This window comes from Dama dama, chromosome 11 (genome assembly GCF_033118175.1).
Source record: "Dama dama isolate Ldn47 chromosome 11, ASM3311817v1, whole genome shotgun sequence".
NCBI lineage: Eukaryota > Metazoa > Chordata > Mammalia > Artiodactyla > Cervidae > Dama > Dama dama.
The window spans coordinates 55076383-55099657 of record NC_083691.1 but is presented as its reverse complement, the minus strand read 5'-3'; the positions used below and the strand labels follow the sequence as shown (position 1 = coordinate 55099657).

At 49.0% G+C, this 23275-nt stretch overlaps 2 protein-coding genes, 1 long non-coding RNA gene and 1 other non-coding gene across 7 annotated transcripts in view; 2 read left to right on the top strand and 2 right to left on the bottom strand.

The window, feature by feature from the left end:
- ELMOD3 (ELMO domain containing 3) overlaps window positions 1-4588 on the bottom strand; it is a 34178-nt gene extending 29590 nt beyond the window's left edge. The window contains exons 1-3 of one of the 2 annotated variants that reach the window (XM_061155245.1): window positions 4115-4588; window positions 2829-2996; window positions 991-1277 (exon numbers count right to left, since the gene is read on the bottom strand). In XM_061155245.1, coding sequence (XP_061011228.1) covers window positions 991-1041 — 51 coding nt within the window. In that variant the 5' untranslated portion in view covers window positions 1042-1277; window positions 2829-2996; window positions 4115-4588. The remainder of the gene's footprint in view (window positions 1-990; window positions 1278-2828; window positions 2997-4114) is intronic. The other variant, XM_061155246.1, reaches the window with a different exon arrangement.
- A 78-nt stretch (window positions 4589-4666) lies between these two features.
- RETSAT (retinol saturase) lies at window positions 4667-23268 on the top strand. 3 transcript variants are annotated; one of them, XM_061155243.1, is made up of 11 exons: window positions 4667-4943; window positions 6875-7057; window positions 7475-7716; window positions 8429-8630; window positions 9740-9937; window positions 15541-15660; window positions 20344-20482; window positions 20731-20840; window positions 20916-21082; window positions 21270-21375; window positions 21632-23268. In XM_061155243.1, the coding sequence occupies exons 1-11, from the start codon at window positions 4775-4777 to the stop codon at window positions 21769-21771; spliced, it is 1776 nt and encodes a 591-aa protein (XP_061011226.1). In that variant the 5' UTR covers window positions 4667-4774; the 3' UTR covers window positions 21772-23268. The 3 variants fall into 3 exon arrangements, with proteins under 3 accessions (XP_061011226.1, XP_061011227.1, XP_061011225.1); XM_061155242.1 differs by having other exon boundaries at window positions 4670-4943; window positions 21270-21429; XM_061155244.1 differs by lacking the exons at window positions 20916-21082; window positions 21270-21375.
- On the top strand, window positions 15666-17919 carry LOC133064792 (uncharacterized). The gene is made up of 2 exons (XR_009694719.1): window positions 15666-15786; window positions 17494-17919. It is a non-coding gene; the product is annotated as an uncharacterized LOC133064792 (long non-coding RNA).
- TRNAC-ACA (transfer RNA cysteine (anticodon ACA)) lies at window positions 18592-18663 on the bottom strand. Its single transcript has one exon. It is a non-coding gene; the product is annotated as a tRNA-Cys (tRNA).
- Window positions 23269-23275: the final 7 nt, after the last annotated feature.

The following is a 23275-nucleotide window of genomic DNA, read 5'->3' as shown; positions in this document are numbered from 1 at the left end:
TCTAAGTCCCATAGCCCCTCTGTATGTGGCACAAGGTCCTCTGCAAAAGACCTGTCTCCCCAGTCAGACTCTTCTGGTGTACTTGTTTTGTATTTCTCAGACCATCTGCACAGCACTAGGCTTAAGCTGGGCTTCTCTGGTGGCTCAGGCGGTAAAGAATCCGCCTGCAATGCAGGTGACCCAGATTCAATCCCTCGGTCAGGAAGATCCCCTGGAGAAGGGGATGGCTACCTACTCCAGTATTCTTGCCTGGGAAATTCTATGGACAGAGGAGCCTGGCGGACTACAGTCCATGGGGTCACAGAGAGTCAGACATGCTCGCAGGCTCAAGATACGTTCTCAATAATATCTGGTGATTCACCGTGCTGCACAACTCCCTTGAGGAGACTGTGTGCTCAGGACTCATTGCATCCTTCTCTTCCTCTAGTGCCCAAAGATAAATGCTCTCTGGAAGAACAGTTCACCTGTCTTAGGACAGTGAAGAAAACCTCCCTGGACTCCCAAAGCACAGGCTTTGTCCCCATTCTGGCCACTGAACCCCAAAGGCTCCATTTAAGACCATTTCTGGGCAAGGTAGGGAGAAAGATGGGGAATACAGGGTAAGCTGCCAGGCTCACACAGAAACATAACACATGGAACCAGGGATCCTGATGATAAACAGGTCAAAATGGGCGTTTGAGAGAGAAAGGGCCAGTATACAACCTAAACTGATTGAAACACATACTTCCTGGGAGATTCTAATTGAAACTTTCCTCCCACCCAAGCAAATCTAAACCCAAATCGTATAACCTACTCTGAAAGCAAGCCGTCAGGAAAGGCAATTGACCCAGAAGTGACTAGGAACTTCTAAAAGAACAAGAGAACTGTAAAGAGAATTTTTCCTACACATTTCTAAAGGTCCACACCCTCTTGATATATGCTCTCTCTTATTATTATTAACAATACATCCCATACCAACACCTTCTTTCCCAAACGGATATGTTTGCTTACCTGTCCATCTCTTCTTTCTTTCTCATGGAAAGAGTGAGAGTTTTCATTCATGACTCAAACTCATTTGTTCAAGTGACTTTTGTCCTTGGGCTCAGAAAGGAGTTTAACAAGGTCTGAGATTAGAAGCTATGGGGAGAGCCTGGGATTTGACTGTTCTACCGTTGCCCTCCTTCTTGGCAGTTGTTCAGACTAAGAACAAGAAAATAGTCCCTGTGTGCCATCACCAGGGTGGAGGTTTCTGTGAGTCCTGAAAGCAGTCCTTGAGGACTCACTCTGGAGTCTCAGCCCTGAAAAAAAATAAAATAAAATAAAGAAGAAAACTAGTTTCATCATTCAGTTATGCCTCTGACTTGAAAAATCTTCAAGCAGGTACTTCCCTGGTGGTCCAATGGTTGGGACTCTGCTGGTTTGATCCCCGGTTGGGGAACTAAGGTCCCACATGCCACAATCTGTGGCCAAATAAGCAAATAAAAATAAAGTGATTATGGGATTTTAAATCATTAAAAAAAAAACTTCAGGCAGCTGTAAACATATTCTGAATAAACAGGCTGCCTTAGTGAATGCCTGCCTCTTACTATCCATGTAACGGGACAGAAAGAAGGGGTCCCTGCAGGAGTCTAACGGCTGGATTCTCAGTGTCCAGGAGGCAGCACCACTGTAAGTGGTGGGGATCTGTTTTTCTATTTGCTTTTTAAATTTATTCTTAATTGGTGGATAACTGCTTTACAGGGATCTGTTTTTGACAATGAAGTTACTGAGATCTGGGGCAGTATCTAAAAGTGAAAGTGTTAGTCGCTCAGTCTTGTCCATCCCTTTGTGACCCCAGGGACTGTAGCTTGTAGGTTCCTCTTCCATGGAATTCTCCAGGCAAGAATACTGAAGTGGGTAGCCATTCCCTCCTCCAGGGGATCTTCCAGACCCAGGGATCAAACCCAGGTCTCCTGAATTGCAGGCAGATTCTTTACTGTCAGAGCCACCAGGAAAGTCCACGTGTCTCAAAAGGGTGAGGATAATTTAGGGTGACACATTGGTGGGTGGTCTTAGCTGAGGTGTTCAGGCTTTACTCAGGTCTCAGACCTGGCTGGGCCTAATACTCAATTCAGTTCCTATGATGGTATTAACAGAAACTCAAAATGCAACACAATGCCGCCCCTTCCTCGTGAGCAGCAGTACTGTACATGTGGCAGCTTCCTGGCCAGTGAAGCTAACTCTAAGTATTGCCTCCCATGAGTCCATCTCAGGAAGTGAGTTGGGCAGGCCCACACCTCACCATGGGAGAACTGGACATCATAAGTGCCTGTCACAATAAGAACCTGGGTAAGCGGGCAGGTGACAGATAGTCATACCTCACAGACTTGGTTTACCTTTTTTTTGGCTGCACTGTGTGACTTGCAGGATCTTAATTCCCCAGCCAGGGATTGAACCCTGGCTCTCTTCAGTGAAAGCATGGAGTTCTAACCAGTGGACCACCAGGGAATTCCTCAGTTGACTAAGAAAGGCTGACTAAGAAAGAAAGGTGGCATTGCTTTGGGGTCAGCTCTTCAGAGAACACAATCTGGGTTCCCTACAAACTGGAGGCCAGTAACAAGATGGACTCTGTCAGGGAGCTGGACGCAGTGACTGTTCCTAACACCAACAGCCAGAATACCTCATGATTGCTGGACGGGACACCTGGCTTATTGTAACAGGGGGAGGACAGTGTCCCGCAGTTATAGCAGCTCAGGAACCAACTCTCTCCATGTCTTCTGGCGCCTCAGCATCTACCTCCCTTTCCACTCCTTCCCCTTTGACCTTCTCAAGTGTTCTGCATATGACAAAACACGTACACATCGACCAACCTTGGGAAGATGATTGGCAGGTATGGCTACCACAAGCTCAGGGAGGCTCTTCTATCACTGGGCTTGAATTGAATCCAGCAGTGCTGAATCAGGACCAGCTTTACACGCCTGCTAGTGCCTCAATTCTGGCTGGAGTCCTGCCGGGGACTCCAAGAGGGACAGCACGATCTGTATTAGAGAAAGAAATGAGCAGAAACTGTCAAACGAGCAAGTACTAGAAGTTATCACATCACTCCTAACAATATTAGGGAAGTTCCTTAATGGCTTTCCTATAAAGATGGATCCTTTCAAAATTCAGTATTTATGGTGCACCCACTGTATTTTGTTACTTTTTTTTTTTTTTGTATTTTGTTAATTAAAAAAAAAATTGAAGTAGTGGCTACCCTGGTGGTCCAGTGGCTAAGACGCCACGCTCCCAATGCAGCTGGCTTGGGTTCAATCATTAACCAGAGAACTAGATCTCACATGCCGCAACTAAAGAACCCGCATGTGGCAACTAAGACCTGGCACAGCCAAATAAATAATTTTTAAAAATCGAAATATAGTTGATTTAGAATGTGTTATTTTCTGGTATATAGCAAAGTGATTCAGATATATAACACATATACGGGCTTCCCAGGTGGCACTAATGGTAAAGAATCTGCCTGCCAATGCAGGAGATGCAAGAGGCACCGGTTTGATCCTGTGGGTGGGGAAGAGCCACTGGCGCAGGAAATGGCAACCTGCTCCAGTATTCTTGCCTGGAAAATTCCATGGACAGAAGATCCTGGCGGGCTACAGTCTATGGGGTCGCAAAGAGTCGGACACAACTGAGCCTATCTACCTATCTATCTACAAAACTAAATACATTCTTTTTCCGATTCCTTTCCATTACTGATTATTCAGTTCAGTTCAGTTGCTCAATGGTGTCCGGCTCTTTGCGACCCCATGGACTGCAGCATGCCAGGCTTTCCTGTCCATCATCAAATCCCGGAGCTTACTCAAACTCACGTCCATAGTGTCGGTGATGCCATCTAACCATCTCATCCTCTGTTAGTACAAGATACTAAATATAGCTCCCTGTGCTATACAGTAGATCCTTGTTAATTTTTATGGTGCACCCACTTTAGGAAAGGAGCTACATTAAAGCGAATGATTTTAAGTTTAAGCTTGCTGGGGCTTAAACGCTAAATAGGTATTTAATCTGGAAATTGGGGCCACATCTTAAGTATAAATGCACACAAAGGTAGGATAGTCCTTTCATCGGCCTTGCCGCTGGGCGCTCCCCGATCCCCTCCAGCCCTTACCCGACCCCGGCCGTAGGCGTCGCCATCCCAGGGCGCCCGGGCCAAAAACTATTGACCAGTTTGAGGGTCCCAGAATCCGGTGCTCGTCGGCTGCGATGCGCGGATCTCAAGGGAGATCTCAATCCAGCGAGACACCCAGCCAGACAGGGGCTGCGTGGGGACTCTGACCAGAAACTTTCTCAACTGTTCGGCAGGGAAAACAGGATCCGGCGAGTCCGCGGCAGAGCGCAGACCACAACCCAGGTCTCCTGTCTGCCAGGATCGGGAGTCTCTCTCGGTCCTACAGCTCTCAGCCTTGTCTCGCCCCAGGGCGACCATTTCCGCCCCACATTCCTCCTCCTCTGACCCCCGCCCGGGGATCGCCGGCCGAGTCCCCGAGTTCCCAGTTCTTTGCTATTGGGGTCTCGCAGCCCCTCCGGGCCTCCTCTGCGCAGGAGCACTGCCCTCCGCGCCGCAGCGAAGCGAGTACGGAGAGCCGCGAGGGTCAATCTCCGCGGGCGACTTCGCTTCTCCGCGGGCGACTTCGCTTCTCCGCGTCCAGATCAGTGGGCACGGTTGACTCCGCCTCCCTGGTGGGAGGACTAGTTTAACTGGCAGAGCTGAGGCCCCGATCCCAGGCGCCGTCCAAGCCGAAGAATTCCCGGTACCGGCGCCGGCGCGATGTGGGTGTCGCTGCTGCTACTGGCTGCGCTGCTGCTGGTCATCCTCGGCAAAGTTTACAAGGGGCTATTCTCAGGCAGCTCCCCGAACCCCTTCTTGGAGGATGTCAAACGGCCACCCGCACCTCTGGTGACCGACAAGGAGGCCAGGAAGAAGGTTCTCAAGCAAGGTGAGCGGGGGAGACACCCCGGGGACCTACGCTGCGCCCGAGCATCCTCGCGGGTTAGCGTTTCCCAGATGCAAAGTGCTGGGAGGGCATCTTTGCGTGTGTAGGCGCCCGCTTTAGAATCCACTCCTGGAGAGAGCCTTGGTCCCCGCAGGCCCGGGGAATCTTGGCCTCTGGGTCTCGGACGTCGTCCTCGGCGAGCTAGGTTCTTGTCATAGCCACGCTCAGACCACCCTGCCACTTGGTATAGCGATGGCTAACGGTTTAAACAAGAGATCTTTCCCCGTCTTTGACTTTAAGACCGTAACATTTTCACTTATCTTCCCCAGGGGTTCAAGGGCGTGGGAGAGCTGCATAGAAACCTTTGTAGGAAATTGCATGTGGTTCATCAAGGAATGTGACTGATTATGCTGGTCCCATCTCTTGTGGTTGAAGCGAGGCTCAGTGGGGTGCCTCGGGCTCAGACCTCTTTGTTTACGGAGGATCTGTACTGTCATCTTTTAAAAAGTATTTGTAGGTTTCTTTTAGAGTTTAAAGCAAGAATTCGGCTGCTTAAAAAATAAGTAAAATAAAGACAGTATTGTTGTAAGTGAAAGGCCTATTATTTCTGAGATCAGAGGTTTAACTGGACTCTGTCACAGTCTCTGCCGAAGAGAGTCAAACAGGACTGAGCAACTGAACAACAAACACTTGTTTACTCTGTGAAAAAAGTGAAAGTAAAAGTGTTAGTCACTGTCCGACCCTATGCGACCCCATGAACCGTAGCCCTCCAGGCTCCTCTGTCCATGGCGTTTTCCAGGCAAGAATACTGGAGGGGGTTGCCATTTCCTTCTCCAGGAGACCTTCACCTAGGGATCAAACCCCAGCCTCCCACATTGCAGGCACTTTCTCTACTGTCTGAGCCACCAGGGAAGCCTGATTTACTGTGTAAACATTAGCAAATCACTCCATTTATCTGGATTGGTCTAAAGATGAGATGATTAGTTTGTTTTTCAAACCAAGTTTTGATCTTTCCTAGTGGGTCATGATATCAATTTAGTGAGTTGCAACTAGCATTTTAAAATTCAGTCAGATGGAAAATATCAGTGTATCCTATATAGTTCTGGTAAGTATTGTGAAACTTCTTTATATTATATACTGATGTATGTTCTGAATTATGAAATGTATTTTTCACTGTAGGTCTTTTAAAAACTGTTTGAAAAGTTCAAAGTTTACTCAGTTCTCTGGCAGCTTGAAAAATTCCAAAGCTCAGTTCTGGAGTGATCTTGAAAGAATAGATCTTGTGGAGAAAGTGGCCATACAGCAGCATGGGCTGTCCAGTTTTGTCTTGGTTAGGTGCCTCCTCCTTAATCCCACATCCAGGCTTCCCCAGTGTGAGGGGTGGTGCTGTGATTTCTCAGAAGAGCTCTGTCCTGCCTCTGTATCAAGATCTTTAAGAATCAAGATCTGAGTGGGCTGCACCACTACAGCCTGCTGATCCTGCATTTTCTGAAGATAACCTGCTTGTGAATGGACTGTGGCATGAGCCACCATCCAGCCCCATGACACTCTTCTCCTGTCCCCCACCTCCTTGGTTTCTTTCTTCCCTAGCTCGGTCTCTGACTGCGCTTAGGATTCTCCACTTGGATCACGATCAGCATTTGTGTGTGTGTGTGATAGTTTATGAATTATTCCTTCTTTGCAAGTAGGGAAAATCCTCAGCTATGTAGTGGTTTTGGTCTGAATCAGTTCAGATCAACCTAAATCACTTTGTTCAACCTTCTCTGGTGGGTCCTGAGTATTTCCCAGGTAAAATGTTTGAGATATTTTAGTGAGGAGCCCTGTGCCAAACTGCTCTAGAAATTTTCTGGAGCATCATATAAGCTAGAACATTCTGCCTTGGTTTCCACCTCATTGTCCTTTCATTGCCCTCTCCATCTCCTCTTTTGCTGCAGCTTTCTCGGTCAACCGAGTGCCAGAGAAGCTGGATGTGGTGGTGATTGGCAGTGGCTTTGGGGGCTTGGCAGCAGCTGCGATCCTAGCCAAAACTGGCAAGCGAGTTCTTGTTCTGGAACAACATACCAAGGCAGGAGGCTGTTGTCATACCTTTGGAAAGAATGGCCTTGAATTTGACACGGGTAAGGCTGCCAAGGCAAAGGGGTGGGAGCAGGAGGTTTGGAGCAGCCATAGTGGGACGATCCTGCGCTTTTCAGTGGTTTTGGAGGCCCGGGTTTTCTTCTCCCTGGGCACTGTTGGTCTGACAGCTTTCCTGCCCAAATTCCTTTTGAAAAATTCCAGTCTGATCTCAGATGAAGGAAAAAGGGGTTAGAGACACACCACATGTATCTCCATGGTCTGACAGCTGTACCTGATGACCTGGGCGGGGATCTGGTGGTTTCTGCTGCAACTCCCCTTTACAGAAAGGGTGGGTACCCCCTCTGTGAGCGTGGACTTGGCCCTATAGGACGCCTCTTTCACCTTGCTTTCTTGTTGGAGCCTTTCCAGGGCTTAATTCCCTTATCGCTATCATGCCTTGTTTTTCTGTCTCTCAACAGGAATCCATTATGTCGGGCGTATGCAGGAGGACAGCTCTGGGCGTTTTATCTTGGACCAGATCACTGAGGGGCAGCTAGACTGGGTTGCCTTGCCCTCTCCCTTTGACATCATGGTACTAGAAGGGCCTGATGGCCGAAAAGAGTTTCCCATGTACGCGGGAATGAAAGCCTACATTCAGGGCCTCAAGGACAAGTTTCCCCAGGAAGAAGCTGCCATTGACAAGTATATGAAGCTAGTTAAGGTAACACGGACATGTGTTATTCCCAACAAGGCTCACCTTCCTCATTAGTGGAGTGACGGGTGAGGGAGGCAGGAAGGAGGAACAGACATGTTTGTCTGGAACTCAGCCCCGGCCTGAGTTGACCTCTGTGCTCAGCCAGGCCCTCTCTCTGGAGCCTGGGCTCAGCAGCTGCCACTCACACTCTGGCCTGACCAGGCTGGCTTCCATGTGGTTACATCTCTAACCCCTTTTCACTTCATCTGAGACCAGATTGGAATTTTTCAAAAGGAATTTGGGCAAGAAACTGAAAAGCAAAAAAAGGACTCATCTGAGGGGGAGAATAGGAAAAAAAGAAAAAAAAAACTTAGAGTACAGAGTTTTATGATCCAAATTTAGCCAAGTTCCGCTTCCCTGATAGCTCAGCAGGCTCAGAATCCAGTCCAGGAGACTGCCTGCAATGCAGGAGACGCAGGTTGGATCCCTGACTCGGGAAGATCCCCTGGAGAAGGAAATAGCAACCCACTCCAGTATTCTTGCCTGGAGAATCCCCATGGACAGAGGAGCCTGACAGGCTATAATTCATAGCGTGGAAAAAGTCGAACATGACTCAGTGGCTAAACCACCACCACCAAGTGCTCTTGGGCCCTTGGACTGTGCAGGCTTCTGGACAGGCAATTCTGTCACAGGGGGTCTGGAGGTGAGCCCTGTTCCTCCCTGCTTACTCCCCTCCCAGGTGGTATCCTGTGGAGTCATTCATGGTATCCTGCTGAAGATCCTCCCGCTGCCCGTGGCTCAGCTCCTCACCAAGTATGGGCTGCTCACCCGCTTCTCTCCATTCCTTCGTGCGTCCACCCAGAGCCTGGCTGAGGTCCTGCGGCAGCTCCCCGCCTCTCCAGAGCTCCAGGCCGTGCTCAGCTACATCTTCCCCACTTACGGTGGGTCCTGGCCTTGGGCCCTGGGCAGCCCCTGGCTCTTTGTCTTTCTTCCTGAGCCTGGTTTATTCAGTCACTCAGTCATGTCTGACTCTTTGTGACCCCATGGACTGCAGCACGCCAGGCTTCTATGTCCTTCACTACCTCCTGGAGTTTGCTCAAACTCATGTGCATTGAGTCAGTGATGCCATCCAACTATCTCATGCTCTGTCACCCCCTTCTCCTGACTTTAATCTTTCCAAGCATCAGGGTCTTTTCCAATGAGTTGGCTTTTTGCATCAGGTGGCCAAAGTATTAGAGCTTCAGCTTCAGCATCAGTCCTTCCAATGAATATTCAGGACTGATTTCCTTTAGGATTGACTGGTTTCATCTCCTTGCTGTCCAAGGGACTCTCTAGAGTCTTCTCCAGCATCACAGTTCAAAAGCATCAATTCTTTGACTCTGAGCCTGCCTGGCTGACTGAAGTGGAGCTGCACACACTCCAGGTCCTCTGGAGCCTAGGGGAGAAATGCCTGTCTTCCTCCCTGCTGGATACCCTGAGAAAAATCCCCCTCACCAACGTCCTGGCTGGTTTTCTTTCCAGTCCACACTCTCCTCCCTGGCAGCATGGCAGTTCGCAGGGAGGCCATTCCTACTGGCCCAAGACCTGGAACGCTTCCTGTTTGCCTGTTTGGATAGAAAGAGGCTACCCTGAGAATCACTCGGATCCTGGGAGGCATAGACTCAGGTTGCATGTTTGTTTTTCTTTTTTTTTGGTCATGCTATGCAGCTTGCAGGATCTTAGTTCTCCAACCAGGCATTGAACCCAGGCCCCCCACAACAGGGAAAGCACCTAGACCTAACCACTGGACTGCCAGGGAATTCCCAAAGGCTGCATGTTTTCTGACAGGAACCTGTGTTCCTTTTTTAAATTTATTTTTTCATTGGAAGAAAATTACTTTACAATATTGTGTTGGTTTCTGTTGTCCAGCAATGTGAATCAGCCATAATTATACATGTATCTCTTTCCTCTTGAGCCTCCTTCCCCTCCCCCCACCCCATCCCTCCCATGTTCTGCTCTGAATGGTGTCGCTGCCTGCTCTTGCCTCATCACCCCCTCCTTCCTTCTGCAGGTGTGACCCCCAGCCACACCACCTTTTCCATGCATGCTCTGCTGGTTGACCACTACTTAAAAGGGGCCTTTTATCCCCGAGGGGGCTCCAGTGAGATTGCCTTCCACACCATCCCTGTGATTCAGCGGGCTGGGGGTGCTGTCCTCACAAGGGCCCCTGTGCAAAGCATCCTGCTCGACTCAGCTGGGAAAGCCTATGGTGAGAGCCCTGCGCCGTCTTCACAGTCCTTGGCGCGGGTGGGAGAGACGGGGGGTGCAGAGCAAAGAAAGCTCCGAGGGCAGAGACCTCCAGATCGGGGGTTACAGGCTGGAATCTGTCGCAAGCTGGGGCCGCCTGGGAATAGCCGTTGACCTGGTCAGGAAGTGAAAAGGACACAGGAAGGATAAAGTGTGGTATGGTCCCCAGAGAACAGCATCTTATCATTTATTCAATAGAGACAAGTAGTTATCCTTTAATCCACGAGTTCCTTGAGTGTAGAGGTGGTGTCTTTTTTATCTTTATGTCTATAGACCTTGGCACATACTGGAGCCCAGTAAATGTTTGTTCAGTGACTGATGGAGTGAGTTGTAACCTGGGTGCTCCATGGGGTGGTGTGGAGGCCACCAGGATGCCCTGTAAATGGCAGAGTGGGGCTCAGACTCTACCCTGGCTCAGGTGTTTGCTGTCACCTGTACAGAGAATCAAAATTCCACCAAGGATAAACTCTGCAAGGAGAGGGTCTATGCAGGGACGGGCTCTGGTAAATAGACAGGCCATCTAGGGTAACTTCAGAAGCCTCAGTGAAGGGAGAAGAGAGAAGCCTGAAGGAAACAGGGCTGGTGATGGTGAATTCACCCAAGTAAGCTTTCAAGGAGGAGGTGGTGAGTGGGTGGCCCAAGGCACCCAAAAGTCAAGGGAGAAAAGGCCGTCAGTGATCTTTGAGGACCTATCTGTAGAAGAGACTGGAAAGTTCCCAGCAGTGAGGCAGGGGTGGCCATCAGCTGTGCAAGACTTTCTCTCACAGTCACAAACCAGTTTTCCTTCCAGCCGTCAGGTGGTCTGTGAACCAAGGACGGTTTATCAGTAGAATGACATTCAGTTCTGGATATATTTATGTTTTTCACATGCTATGTGATAAAAGATGGAGGTAAAAGATAAGTAAATCCTAATCTCTAACTCAGGAAGTTTCCAGTCTCAGAGGGCAGATGACTGAGATATAATCAAGGTGCTGCATGGAGGCACGCACTGAGGCTGGAGTTGGCACAGGATGGTGGGACAGGGAGGTCGTGAGGGTGAGAGGAAGCTGGTCAGAGGGGAGAGGAGGTCATTCCAGGCAGGGGGAACAGAATGTGCAGAGGCACAGAGATAAGAAAGAGCTGAGTTTCTTTTTTGTCTGTTTTGGCTGCACTGGGTCTCAGTTGCAGCACATGGAATCTTTGGTCTTCTTTGTGTCATGTGAACTCTTAGCTGTGGCATGTGGGATCTAGTTCCCTGATCAGGGATCAAAGCTGGGCCCCCTTCATTGGCAGCTCAGTGTCTTAGCCACGGGACCACCAGAGAAGTCCCATGAGCTGAATATGTTTAGGCATCTGAAAATGTTAGGTTGAATCATAAGAGACTGTCACATTTCTAGGTTAAAAAAATGATTGTCAGCTCTTGGGGGCTTCCCAGATGACACAGTTGGTAAAGAATCCATCTGCAATGCAGGAGCTGCAGGAGATGTATGTTTGATCCCTGGGTCAGAAAGATCCTCAGAGAAGGAAATGGCAACCCACTCCAGTATTTTTGCCTGGGAAATCCCATGGACAGAGGAGCCTGGCAGGCTACAGTCCATGGGGTTGCAAAGAGTCGGACACAATTGAGCATGATTGCACACACATGCTATTTGCATATCAGTTCAGTTCAGTTCAGTCGCTCAGTTGTGTCCAACTCTGCAACCCAATGAATCGCAGCACGCCAGGCCTCCCTGTCCATCACCAACTCCCAGAGTTTACTCAAACTCATGTCCATGGAGTCGGTGATGCCATCCAGCCATCTCATCCTCTGTCATCCCCTTCTCCTCCTGCCCCCAACCCCTGCCAGCATCAGGGTCTTTTCCAATGAGTCAACTCTTCTCATGAGGTGGCCAAAGTACTGGAGTTTCAGCTTCAGCATCAGTCCTTCCAATGAACACCCAGGACTGATCTCCCCTAGGATGGACTGGTTGGATCTCCTTGCAGTCCAAGGGACTCTCAAGAGTCTTCTCCAACACCACAATTCAAAAGCATCAATTTTTCGGCGCTCAGCTTTCTTCACAGTCCAACTCTCACATCCATATATGACCACTGGAAAAACCATAGCCTTGACTAGACAGACCTTTGTTGGCAAAGTAATGTCTCTGCTTTTTAATATGCTATTTAGGTTGGTCATAACTTTCCTTCCAAGGAATAAGCATCTTTTAATTTCCTGGCTGCAATCACCATCTAGTGATTTTGGAGCCCCAAAAAATAAAGTCTGACACTGCTTCCACTGTTTCTTCATCTATTTCCCATGAAGTGATGGGACCGGATGCCATGATCTTACTTTTCTGAATGTTGAGTTTTAAGCCAACTTTTTCACTCTCCTCTTTCACTTTCATCAAGAGGCTTTTTAGTTCCTCTTCACTTTCTGCCATAAGGGTGGTGTCATCTGCATATCTAAGGTTATTTCTCCCAGCAATCTTGATTCCAGCTTGTGATTCTTCCAGCTCAGCGTTTCTCATGATGTACTCTGCATATAAGTTAAATAAGCAGGGTGACAATATACAGCCTTGATGTACTCCTTTTCCTATTTGGAACCAGTCTGTTGTTCCATGTCCAGGTCTAACTGTTGCTTCCTGACCTGCATACAGGTTTCTCAAGAGGTGGGTCAGGTGGTTCTGTATTCCCATCTCTTTCAGAATTTTCCACAGTTTATTGTTATCCACACAGTCAAAGGCTTTGACATAGTCAATAACGCAGAAATAGATGTTTTCCTGGAACTCTCTTGCTTTTTCGATGATCCAACGGATATTGGCAATTTGATCTCTGGTTCCTCTGCCTTTTCTAAATCCAGCTTGAACATCTGGAAGTTCATGGTTCATGTATTGCTGAAGCCTGGCTTGGAGAATTTTGAGTATTACTTTGCTAGTGTGTGAGATGAGGGCAATTGTGCGGTAGTTTGAGCATTCTATGGTACTGGAATGAAAACTGACCTTTTCCAGTCCTGTGGCCACTGCTGAGTTTTCCAAATTTGCTGGCATATTGAGTGCAGCACTTTCACAGCATCAGCTTTCAGGATTTGAAATAGCTCAACTGGAATTCCATCACCTCCACTAGCTTTGTTCGTAGTGACACTTTCTAAGGCCCACTTGACTTCATATTCCAGAATGTCTGGCTCTAGGAGAGTGATCACACCATCGTGATTATCTGGGTCGTGAAGATCTTTTTTTGTACAGTCCTTCTGTGTATTCTTGCCACCTCTTCTTAATATCTTCTGCTTCTGTTAGGTCCCTACCATTTCTGTCCTTTATCGAGCCCATCTTTGCATGAAATGTTCCCTTGGTATCTCTAATTTTCTTGAAGAGATCTCTAGTCTTTCCCATTCTGTTGTTTCCCTCTATTTCTTTGCATTGATCACTGAGGAAGGCTTTCTTTATCTCTCCTTGCTATTCTTTGGAAGTCTGCATTCAAATGGGAATATCTTTCCTTTTCTCCTTTGCTTTTCACTTCTCTTCTTTTCACAGCTATTTGTAAGGCCTCCTCAGACAACCATTTTGCCTTTTTGCATTTCTTTTTCTTAGGGATGGTCTTGATCCCTGTCTCCTGTACAATGTCACGAACCTCTGTCCATAGTTCATCAGGCACTCTCTCTATCAGATCTAGTCCCTTAAATCTTTCTCACTTCCACTGTATAGTCATAAGGGATTTGATTTAGGTCATACCTGAATGGTCTAGTGGTTTTCCCTACTTTCTTCAATTTAAGTCTGAATTTGGCAATAAGGAGTTCACGATCTGAGCCACAGTCAGCTCCCGGTCTTGTTTTTGCTGACTGTATAGAGCTTCTCCATCTTTGGCTGCAAAGAATATAATCACTCTGATTTCGGTGTTGATCATGTGGTGATGCCCATGTGTAGAGTCTTTTGTGTTGTTGGAAGAGGGTGTTTGCTATGACCAGTGTGTTCTCTCGGCAAAACTCTATTAGCCTTTGCCCTGCTTCATTCCGTACTCCAAGGCCAAATTCGCCTGTTACTCCAGGTGTTTCTTGACTTCCTACTTTTGCATTCCAGTCCCCTATAATGAAAAGGATATCTTTTTGGGGTGTTAGTTCTAAAAGGTCTTGTAGGTCTTCATAGAACCATTCAACTTTAGCTTCTTCAGTGTTACTGGTTGGGGCATAGGCTTGGATTACCATGATGTTGAATGGTTTGCCTTGGATACGAACAGAGATCATTCTGTCATTTTTGAGATTGCATTCAAGTACTGCATTTTGGACTCTTTTGTTGACCATGATGGCTACTCCATTTCTTCTAAGAGATTCCTGCCCACAGTAGTAGATATAATGGTCATCTGAGTTAAATTCACCCATTCCAGTCCATTTTAGTTTGCTGATTCCTAGAATGTCGACATTCACTCTTGCCACCTCCTGTTTGACCACTTCCAATTTGCCTTGATTCATGGACCTAACATTCCAGGTTCCTATACAATATTGCTCTTTACAGCATCGGACCTTGCTTCTATCACCAGTCACATCCACAACTGGGTGTTGTTTTTTGCTTTGGCTCCATCCCTTCATTCTTTCTGGAGTTATTTCTCCACTGATCTCCAGTAGCCTATTGGGCACCTACCGACCTGGGGAGTTCCTCTTTCAGTATCCTATCATTTTGCCTTTTCATACTGTTCATGGGGCTCTCAAGGCAAGAATACTGAAGTGGTTTGCCATTCCCTTCTCCAGTGGATGACATTCTGTCAGACCTCTCCACCATGACCCGTCCATCCTGAGTGGCCCCACATGGCATGGCTTAGTTTCATTGAGTTAGACAAGACTGTGGTCCGTGTGATCAGATTGGTTAGTTTTCTGGGATTATGGTTTCAGTGTGCCTGTCCTTTGATGCCCTCTCGCAACACCTAGCCTCTTACTTGGGTTTGTCTTACCTTGGACGTGGGGTATCTCTTCACGGCTGCTCCAGCAAAGCGCAGCTGCTGCTCCTTACCTTGGATGAGGAGTATCTCCTCACGGCTGCCCTCCTGACCTTGAACATGGAATAGCTCCTCTCGGCCCTCCTGCGCCTGTGCAGCCGCCACTCCTTGGACGTGGGGTAGCTCCTCTCAGCCACCACCCCTGGCCAGTCCTATCTAATAGTTTGGTGAAAATGGTCAGTCAGAGATGAGGCTGGATGCACAGAAGGGAGCACATCACAGAAGGCTGATACGAGAGTCTGGAGTTTAATTAGAGGTTGAGGTGTCACTGGAGGGTTTAAAAGAGAGTGTGTTGGAACCAAAAACTCTGGCAACAGTAAAGAAGGACCTGGTATTCTAATGAAGGCTGTCAGCTCACAGGCTCTGTCTGAGTTAGTGTGGAGGTTGGCTGGTAGCTAAGGAGAAGAGCTCCCATATCAGGTAGAGAGAGAGCTAGAAAGCCAGTGTGGGGACTGTGGACCTTTTGGGCCTTGTAGGCAGTGCTTTGGGCTGATCCCTCACTCTGCAGTTTTAGCTGGGGCCCACCTGCCTGGGTCAGTGTGGGAGAGATGGGGGTGGGGTAGGAATGGGGGCCTTTCTTGTCTTCTTGGAGTGCACAGAACCTCAGCCAAGCTCTTGTGCCTGCAGGTGTCACTGTGAAGAAGGGTGAGGACCTGGTGAACATCTATTGCCCCATCGTGATCTCCGATGCGGGATTGTTCAACACCTACGAGCGCTTGTTGCCAGAGCAGGCCCGCTGTCTGCCAGGTAAACAAATGAGTTGCATGGCTCTCCTCCAAGTGCCCTGGACCTGCCCTCTGCTTCCAGCTGACTCAGCCTGGCTGATGCTTCCCCCAGCATCAGGGCTGCCCTTTGACCCTCCTTATAGAAAAGGTGAGCACACCAATTTCTATTAATAACATCCATCCCCAGCAGGCCTCTGTTTAGGGGGTGGGATCAACTTCCTTTGTACTGTATCCTCCCCAAAGACCCTTTAGTTTTTATCTCTTGGCAAATTTACACCCCTTCCCCTGATAACCTCAACCGTGTTTCCCTTTCCTCTTTCAAGTTTCCAGTCCCAGTTGCCCATTTCCGTTTCCCTTGACTTAGATCATCTCCCTGATAGCTAATGATGGTGGACTGAGTCTTAAAGGAATGTTTCCTGGGTTTTTCATTAAGTTTGCCATGGGAATTTTGCTTCTTTCCTTAATTTTGCACTTGTTTGGTGTCGGGAAGTGTGGCCTGACATTGCTGTTAAGGGAAGGGAAGGCTGGAGTGGAGACGAAGTTCTTGATGATATTGCTGTGGGCCTTATTTGGGACCTAATGTTATGTTTTCCTGCCTCTGCAGGAACCAGCTTTGTATTGGTGCTGAGGCTGCAGGGGTACCCTCCTGGCTTCTTCTCCTGAAGCCCTGCTCTCAAAACCTGGGACCCAGATAGAAATAAGCCTCAGTCCAGTCATCTCTGGGTTTCCCAGATGGCTCAGTGGTAAAGAATCCATTTGCCAGTGAAGAAGATGCAGGAGGCTCGGGTTCAATCCCTGGGTGGAGAAGATCTCCTGGAGGAGGAAATGACAAGCCACTTCAGTATTCTTGGTGGGATAATCCCATGGACAGAGCAGCATGGTGGGCTACAGTCCATGGGTTTGCCAAGAGTTGGACATGACTGAGCACGCACACACATGCCAGTCATCTCCACTGACAGACTGTGTCCAAAAATGAAAGCTTGTGGTTTTGGGTGGGGAGGCATGTTTGTGTGCGAGCTTTACCTTTGTCCTTGCATTTGATCCTCAGCTTCTGGGTAGAGAGCTCATGTTGATGGCAGGGGAAATGGAGGCACACAGGTGAATCACTGCCCAAGGCCCACCCAGCTGGAGGCAGCCAAGTGGAGAGGAAGAGGCTGATGTTTCTGACTCCTAAGCCTGGACTCCTGGTCCCCTCTGGGCTGGAAAACATGGCTTCCAGAGAGAAGGCCTTACTTGAAGGAGGAGGAGAGCGGATCAGCTCACAAGGGACAGAGTGGCTGAGCCAGGGTTAGCTGGGGCGTCACCATTTGGAAATGGAGCTGGCAGCTCGCCATGTGATTGAGTGAAGGAGGCCACTCGCCAGGAGGGGGCCAGTGATCTAGGAGGGTGAGAGAGAGGGTTCTGTGTCCAGGCCTCTGGCTGGGGCGGGAGGTGGGGAGTAAGGAGCAGCCCAAGATGCATTTGGAGTGGAAACCTGAGGAGGAGCCTAGAGCCCAGTACAAGGAGCATCCACTCTGGAGGGTTCTTGGGGAACTTGGGAAGGAGGCCCAGTAGAAAAGTGAGGTCTTGGCTTTCCTGGTCGGGGAGAGGGTCAGCGGCCGCTGTGACTGTCTCTGGGGTACAGGACGTGTACTTGGGAAACAGGCCCTCAGCCCTTTGCCTCCTTTCACTGGGCCTCGGCCAATGTCTGCTGCCAGCGAAGGCCTCCCCTCTCTCAGGTTGGGTGAGCTGCGTGGCGTGAGGTAGAGACCGCCCAGTGGCCTTTGGTACTTCCAACCTCCCTCTCTGCCAGGACCTTTGAACCCTGACGCTGTCTCCCAATGGGCCCGGGTGCTCATCAAGTGCACTTCCTCAGGTGACAAAAAATCCACAAGGGCTCTCGGCCTTAGCGCCATCTTTTGAGAAACCTCTGCGCCATGAGAGCCAAGTGGAGGAAGAAGTGAATGCGCAGGCTGAAGCGCAAAAGAAGAAAGATGAGGCAGAGGTCCAAGTAAACTTGTACACCCATGGAAGCCACAGAAGCAGAAACAAGGGAAGCCAGAGGCCAGGGACGCTGGTGCAAATTGTGGACTGCATGCCTACTATCTAGAACTTCTCAATGGATCTGGAACATCTATGGCCATTCTGATCGCCTTGACCACCTTTGAGAGACCTACCTTGCTCGTATCAAAGCCGTCCCTTTTGATCCTTTGCCCTGGACCTGTGATAACTATGGACCAGTTCTCTTCTCAGTTGTGGCTGAATGTAACGTGTACAATAAATCATCTCTTTTGCTGTCTTAGCTGAAGAAGAAAAAAAAAATCCACAAGGAAGGGAATGCAAATAAATGACATGGAGTTATTGGAGGGACACCTTAAAAAAAAAAAAAAGTGAAAGTATTTTCCTGCCTAGAATGATTCCTAGTCTCCTTTGAATCTAAGAGGCATTAAGAACAAAATTTGTTTTTTGTTTGTGTGTGTGTGCTCAGTTGTATCTTGCTCTTTGCAACCCCGTGGACTATAACCTGCCAGGCTCCTCTGTCCTTGGGATTCTCTTGGCAGGAATCCTGGAATGGGTTGCCATGCTCTCCTCCAGGGAATCTTCCCCACCCAGGGATCAAACCCAAGTCTCCTGTGTCTCCTGCATTGGCAGGCGGATTCTTTACCCCAAGCCACATGTGTAAAGAACATAATTTCTTTTACACTTAATGTTCATACAACCTAAGTGAATAAGGAAAGGACCCTATGAGGGAGTTCTGTATTTTATGAAAATTCCTTTCCATGTTTAGAGATAGAGGGGAAGATTAGTCCTGTATTTGTGGGCTCTCCTTGTTCCAGCTAGTTATTGTTTAGTCACTAAGTTGTGTCTGACTTTTTTGTGACCCCATGGACTGTAGCCTACCAGGCTCCTCTTTCCATGGGCTTTCCCAGACAAGAAAACTGGAGTGGGTTGCCATTTCCTTCTCCAGGGGATCTTCCCAAACCAGGGATCGAACCTGGGTCTCCTGCATTGTAGGCAGATTCTTTACCAACTGAGCCACCAGGGAAGCACCACCTTAGTCAACCTCTGCCCCCCCACCACCAAAGACAGTACATGGTTTTGACTTGGTTATTCCACCCCAGCCTTCTTTCCCATCCCCAAATTCTATTTTGGTCACATGGTGCTGGGTGCAAAAACAAAAAAGGGAGCTTGCCCCTCCTTCACTAGCAGGTACAGCTTCCACTGCTCCTATGTATCTCAGCCCTGAAGACAGTCTCCTGTGCCAGCACCCTCCCCGCTCCACCTGCCTGAAGGACCAGCCACCCCTCCTGAGTGGGAGTTGGAAGAATCCCAGTTTGAGAACATTTCAGACAGTGGTGGCAGTGATGGTCAACCTAGAGGCCCCAGAGACTCCTGGGATTCCTGATGTTTCCAGCTGTTTGGGGTAGAGATTCTGACAGTTCTGTCTCTGTCTCTGAGATGGAAACAGGATATCTGGTGGCCTTGGGGACAAGGCAGTGCTGGTTGGGGTCGAGGGTATGGCGGTGAGGTGATCAGACCGAGGGAGTCTTTGTGAATAGGAGTGTCTTTCTTAAATTCTGGGGCTGAGCTTGGACATTATTGGGGATGTTTTGAAGAGGACATTTTTTTGAGTGAGGAAGACTCATTGACAAAATAAGTAAAGGAGCTGAGGCTGGTCTGGAGCAGTAGGGTTTGGTCTCATCGTTATGTGACTGATTTGAGACCCAAGGTTCTTTTTTTTAATTGATTTTTTAATGGAGTATAGTTGCTTTACAGTGTTTTGTTACTTTCTGCTGTAGAACAAAGTGAATCAATTATATGTACACATATATCCCTTCATTTTTAGATTTCCTTCCCCTTTAGGTCACCACAGAGCACAAAGTAGTTTCCTGTGCTATATAGTAGGTTCTCATTTGTTATCTATTTTATGTGTGTATGTGTGTGTGGGGTAAGTTAGTCACTCAGTCCTGTCTAACTCTTTGTGACCCCATGGACTGTAGCCTGCCAGGTTCCATGGACAGAGGAGCCTGGCAGGCTATAGTCCATGGAGTTGCAAAGAGTCGGACATGACTGAGGGACTAACATTTTCACTTTTCCTCATTAGATGGTTTGTATTCAACTTAATACTGAAGCCAAGGCTTATAACAGACTACTGTTCACAGCCGTGGTCTTTGTCACGTGGAGCCCTGTCCTTTGCTCATAACATTTATTTATTGGCTGTGCTAGTCTTTGTTGCTGCACGTGGGCTTTCTCTAGTTGTGAGCAGGGGCTACTCTTTCTTGTGGTGCACAGACTTCTCAGTGCAGTGGCTTCTCTTGTTTTGGAGCATGGGTTCTAGAGCGCAGGCTCAGAAGTTGTGGCAAACGGGCTCTGAGGTATATGGGATCTTCCCTAACCAGGAGTTGAACCTGCATCCCCTGCATTGGCAGATGGATTCTTTACCACTGGACCACCAGGGAAGTCCCTGCTCTTAACTTAGACATTAAGGTGACAATGGGCCCATCACACAGATGCTGTGAATGGCTCAGGGAGCTGGCATCTCTGCTTCTCACGGCACTCAGAGCAGGTGTCTGGGGCCATGGCCAGCACAGGCAGGAGGCTGAGGAGCAGGCCGAGTGGTCCAAATAGCTGAGGCTATAGATGAGGCGAGCAGGTGTCTGAAGGCTCCCGGGGCGGCAGCAGATCTTGGTGGTCTCCTTTTCATGGCTCTCCTAACTGTCTGCAGGTGTGAAGCGGCAGCTGGGGATGGTTCGGCCCGGCCTGAGCATGGTCTCTGTCTTCATCTGCCTCCGAGGCACCAAGAAGGACCTGGGGCTGCCGACCAGCAACTACTATATTTATTTTGACAAAGACATGGATAAAGCGTAAGGCATGGGTGTACATGTGCAGGAAGGGTAGCAGCCTGGTCCCCCAGAGCCACAGATGCTAGGAGAGAAGCAGCAGGATACAAGATGCGAGGAGATGGGCAAGAATCCACTCCAAAAGGATTTTTTCCCACCTGGGCTGTGCCTTGGCTTCATCCCTTGGGGGTCCCTGGGGATGAGCTGTGCTCGGGGTGGGGCTGGTGGCTGTGGGGAACATGGCCGGGACCAACAGCCCCTCTCCTCCCCAGGATGGAGCACTATGTCTCTCTGCCTGGGGACAAGGCCGCCACGCACATGCCTGTTCTCTTCATTTGCTTCCCGTCGGCCAAGGACCCAACTTGGGAGGACCGGTACCCAGGTGAGGCTTGATGTGCTGGGAGCTGGGGCTTGGGTGGGTAGGGGCAGTAGCAGTGACCCGGCTCTGCGTCCCCAGACCGGTCGGCAGCGATCGTGCTAGTGCCCGCCTCATACGAGTGGTTCAAGGAGTGGCAGGACGAGCCCCAGGGAAAGCGGAGCAGTGCCTACGAGACCCTCAAGAGCTCCTTTGTTGAAGCCGCTATGTCGGTCTTCCTGAAGCAGTTCCCACATCTGGAGGGGAAGGTAGGAGAGCAGAGTTGGTGGTCAGTGCATCTCTGCCCCTTCTGTGGGGCTGGGAATGAGGCCTGGGGTGACTGAGCTCCAGGGGAGCCCATGCTGGCTGGCAGCTCATGCAGGGGCAGGGAAGGAAGAGGCGAGGGTCTCACAAGGTCCCCCTCCCACTCTTCGGCCACCTCTTTTGCCTCTTCAGGTGGACAGTGTGACTGGAGGGTCCCCGCTGAGCAATCAGTTCTACCTGGCGGCTCCCCAAGGGGCCTGCTACGGGGCTGACCATGACCTGGGCCGCCTGCATCCTGGTACGATGGCCTCCATGAGGGCCCAGAGCCCCATCCCGAACCTTTACTTGACAGGTACGCCGAAGGCCCCATCCTGCCAGGAAAGCTGGGCCTCACTGTCACTCAGAGTGCTGTTTCTGTTGCCTCGGTGGCTGGGGCCCCTGGTCCTAGACGGAAGGCATCTCTGTGGCCCTGGCTCAGGGGGCCCTGTCTTACCACTACCCTGCTTGGAGGTGGGGTGGAGGGATGCTCACAGGCCTCCGCTCTTGTCCCCCAGGCCAAGACATTGCCACCTGTGGGTTGGCTGGAGCCCTGCAAGGGGCCTTGCTGTGCAGCAGCGCCATCCTGAAGCGGAACTTGTACTCAGACCTTCAGAAGCTCGGCTCGCGGATCCAGGCCCAGAAGAAAAAGAATTAGTTGGCTCAGGGAGGAGTCAGAGGAACTGGCACATCCCCTGCCTCACCTGTTTTTCTGCATTAGTTCCTTGATCACGTAAAGCACTCTAATTATTGTTTCTCATTTTTGGATACAGGTCCAACACACAGGTCTAGCATAGATGGTGGTTCTTTAACTGAAGCTCCTTCACACCTTTTAGAACATGCTGTTCCTACAAAACGCCCAGTGTGGGCTACTGATATGGGTGGCTTTCATGACCCGTCAAGCTGCGCTCTGCATCCCACACCCACACCTCCTAAGTCTGAGCCATCAAATGGAATATTCTCATCAGGTGCCTAGAACCCTTGAGAGCTTGGGTCAGCTGAAGCAGGGGGGTCCCGTTGGCCTGAGGCTTCTCCTCCGGTTCCCCCTTAGTGCCTCACTGTAGGAGTTCTACACAACAGAGAGAAGGTGTCTGGTGAGCACGGTTTGGCTTGTAGTTCCACAGGATCAGAGGATGCAGATCCTATTTTTCTGGTTCCAGTGGCTCTTCTGAGTGTGGGGAAACTCCTGTGATATGGCCCATGTGGATGTGGGGGCTGGCAGTGGACAGGACGCGTTAGCTAGCAAGGTATATACGTTATAGGAGAACATCCAATTCGTATGCGGCAGGGGCCTAGGCTTGTTTTCCTTATGATTGGGGTCATGCTGGGTTCTCACCGTGTCAGCACCAGGATTCCCTCCCAGACCTCAGGGCCTGAGCCCCAAGGCATAGCTTCCTAAAATACACAGCAGTCAGGGCAGAGGCCTAGAAAGACAGCTTCACTGGGGTTGACACAGGCGGAAAGCATTCCAGCCAAGGGTACAGCAAAGGACAAACACTGGGAGGTAATGAGTGTATTATGACGAGCAGCCCAGTTACCTCTGACCTAGAATCAGGGCTGCCTGGTGAGGAGGAATGGGGTTGGAAGTAAGGATCAGGTCATGGAAAGTTACAGCATGTGTGCAACGCTTGGGAATGCGTTTCCAGTGTGTTGGAACTTACATGGGGATTGGGTGGGAAGGTGAGTGAAGGTGCTAAAGGTTAAAAAAAAAAGAACTTTTCCTTATTAACGTGCCTTATTTCAGTCAATTTTAATGCAGTACTAATAACCATTAGAGCGGGATTAAGAGGTACAATATAATCATTAATACTAAAATAACTTCATATGGGGACAAATGGTTACTAGACTTATTGTTATCAATTTTGTAATGTATACAAATGTCAAATCACTATGTTGTACACCTGAAATTAATACAATGTATATCAACTATACTTTTTTTTAAAAAGAGGAAAAAATTAAATTTATTAATTTTATAGCTTTAATATTTGAAATTTATTTTGGTTTCTGTGCAGAGATACAAAACTATGTGGTGATGGCATTCACAGAAGCTCAGTAAAACATTATATGGAAAAATACTTATGGTTGGACCAAATAAGCTTTAAAGAAATAACTCATCATTAAGTTACAAGCTAGAAAAATAAAACATTGCAAAACAGTGGTAT

Coding starts and splice junctions, on each gene's coding strand:
- RETSAT (XM_061155242.1), top strand. CDS start 4,775: ATGTGGGTGTCGCTGCTGCTACTGGCTGCGCTGCTGCTGGTCATCCTC. Junction 8,631..9,739: donor CTACATCTTCCCCACTTACG/GTGGGTCCTGGC, acceptor TTCCTTCTGCAG/GTGTGACCCCCAGCCACACC. Junction 20,841..20,915: donor TTGGGAGGACCGGTACCCAG/GTGAGGCTTGAT, acceptor CTGCGTCCCCAG/ACCGGTCGGCAGCGATCGTG.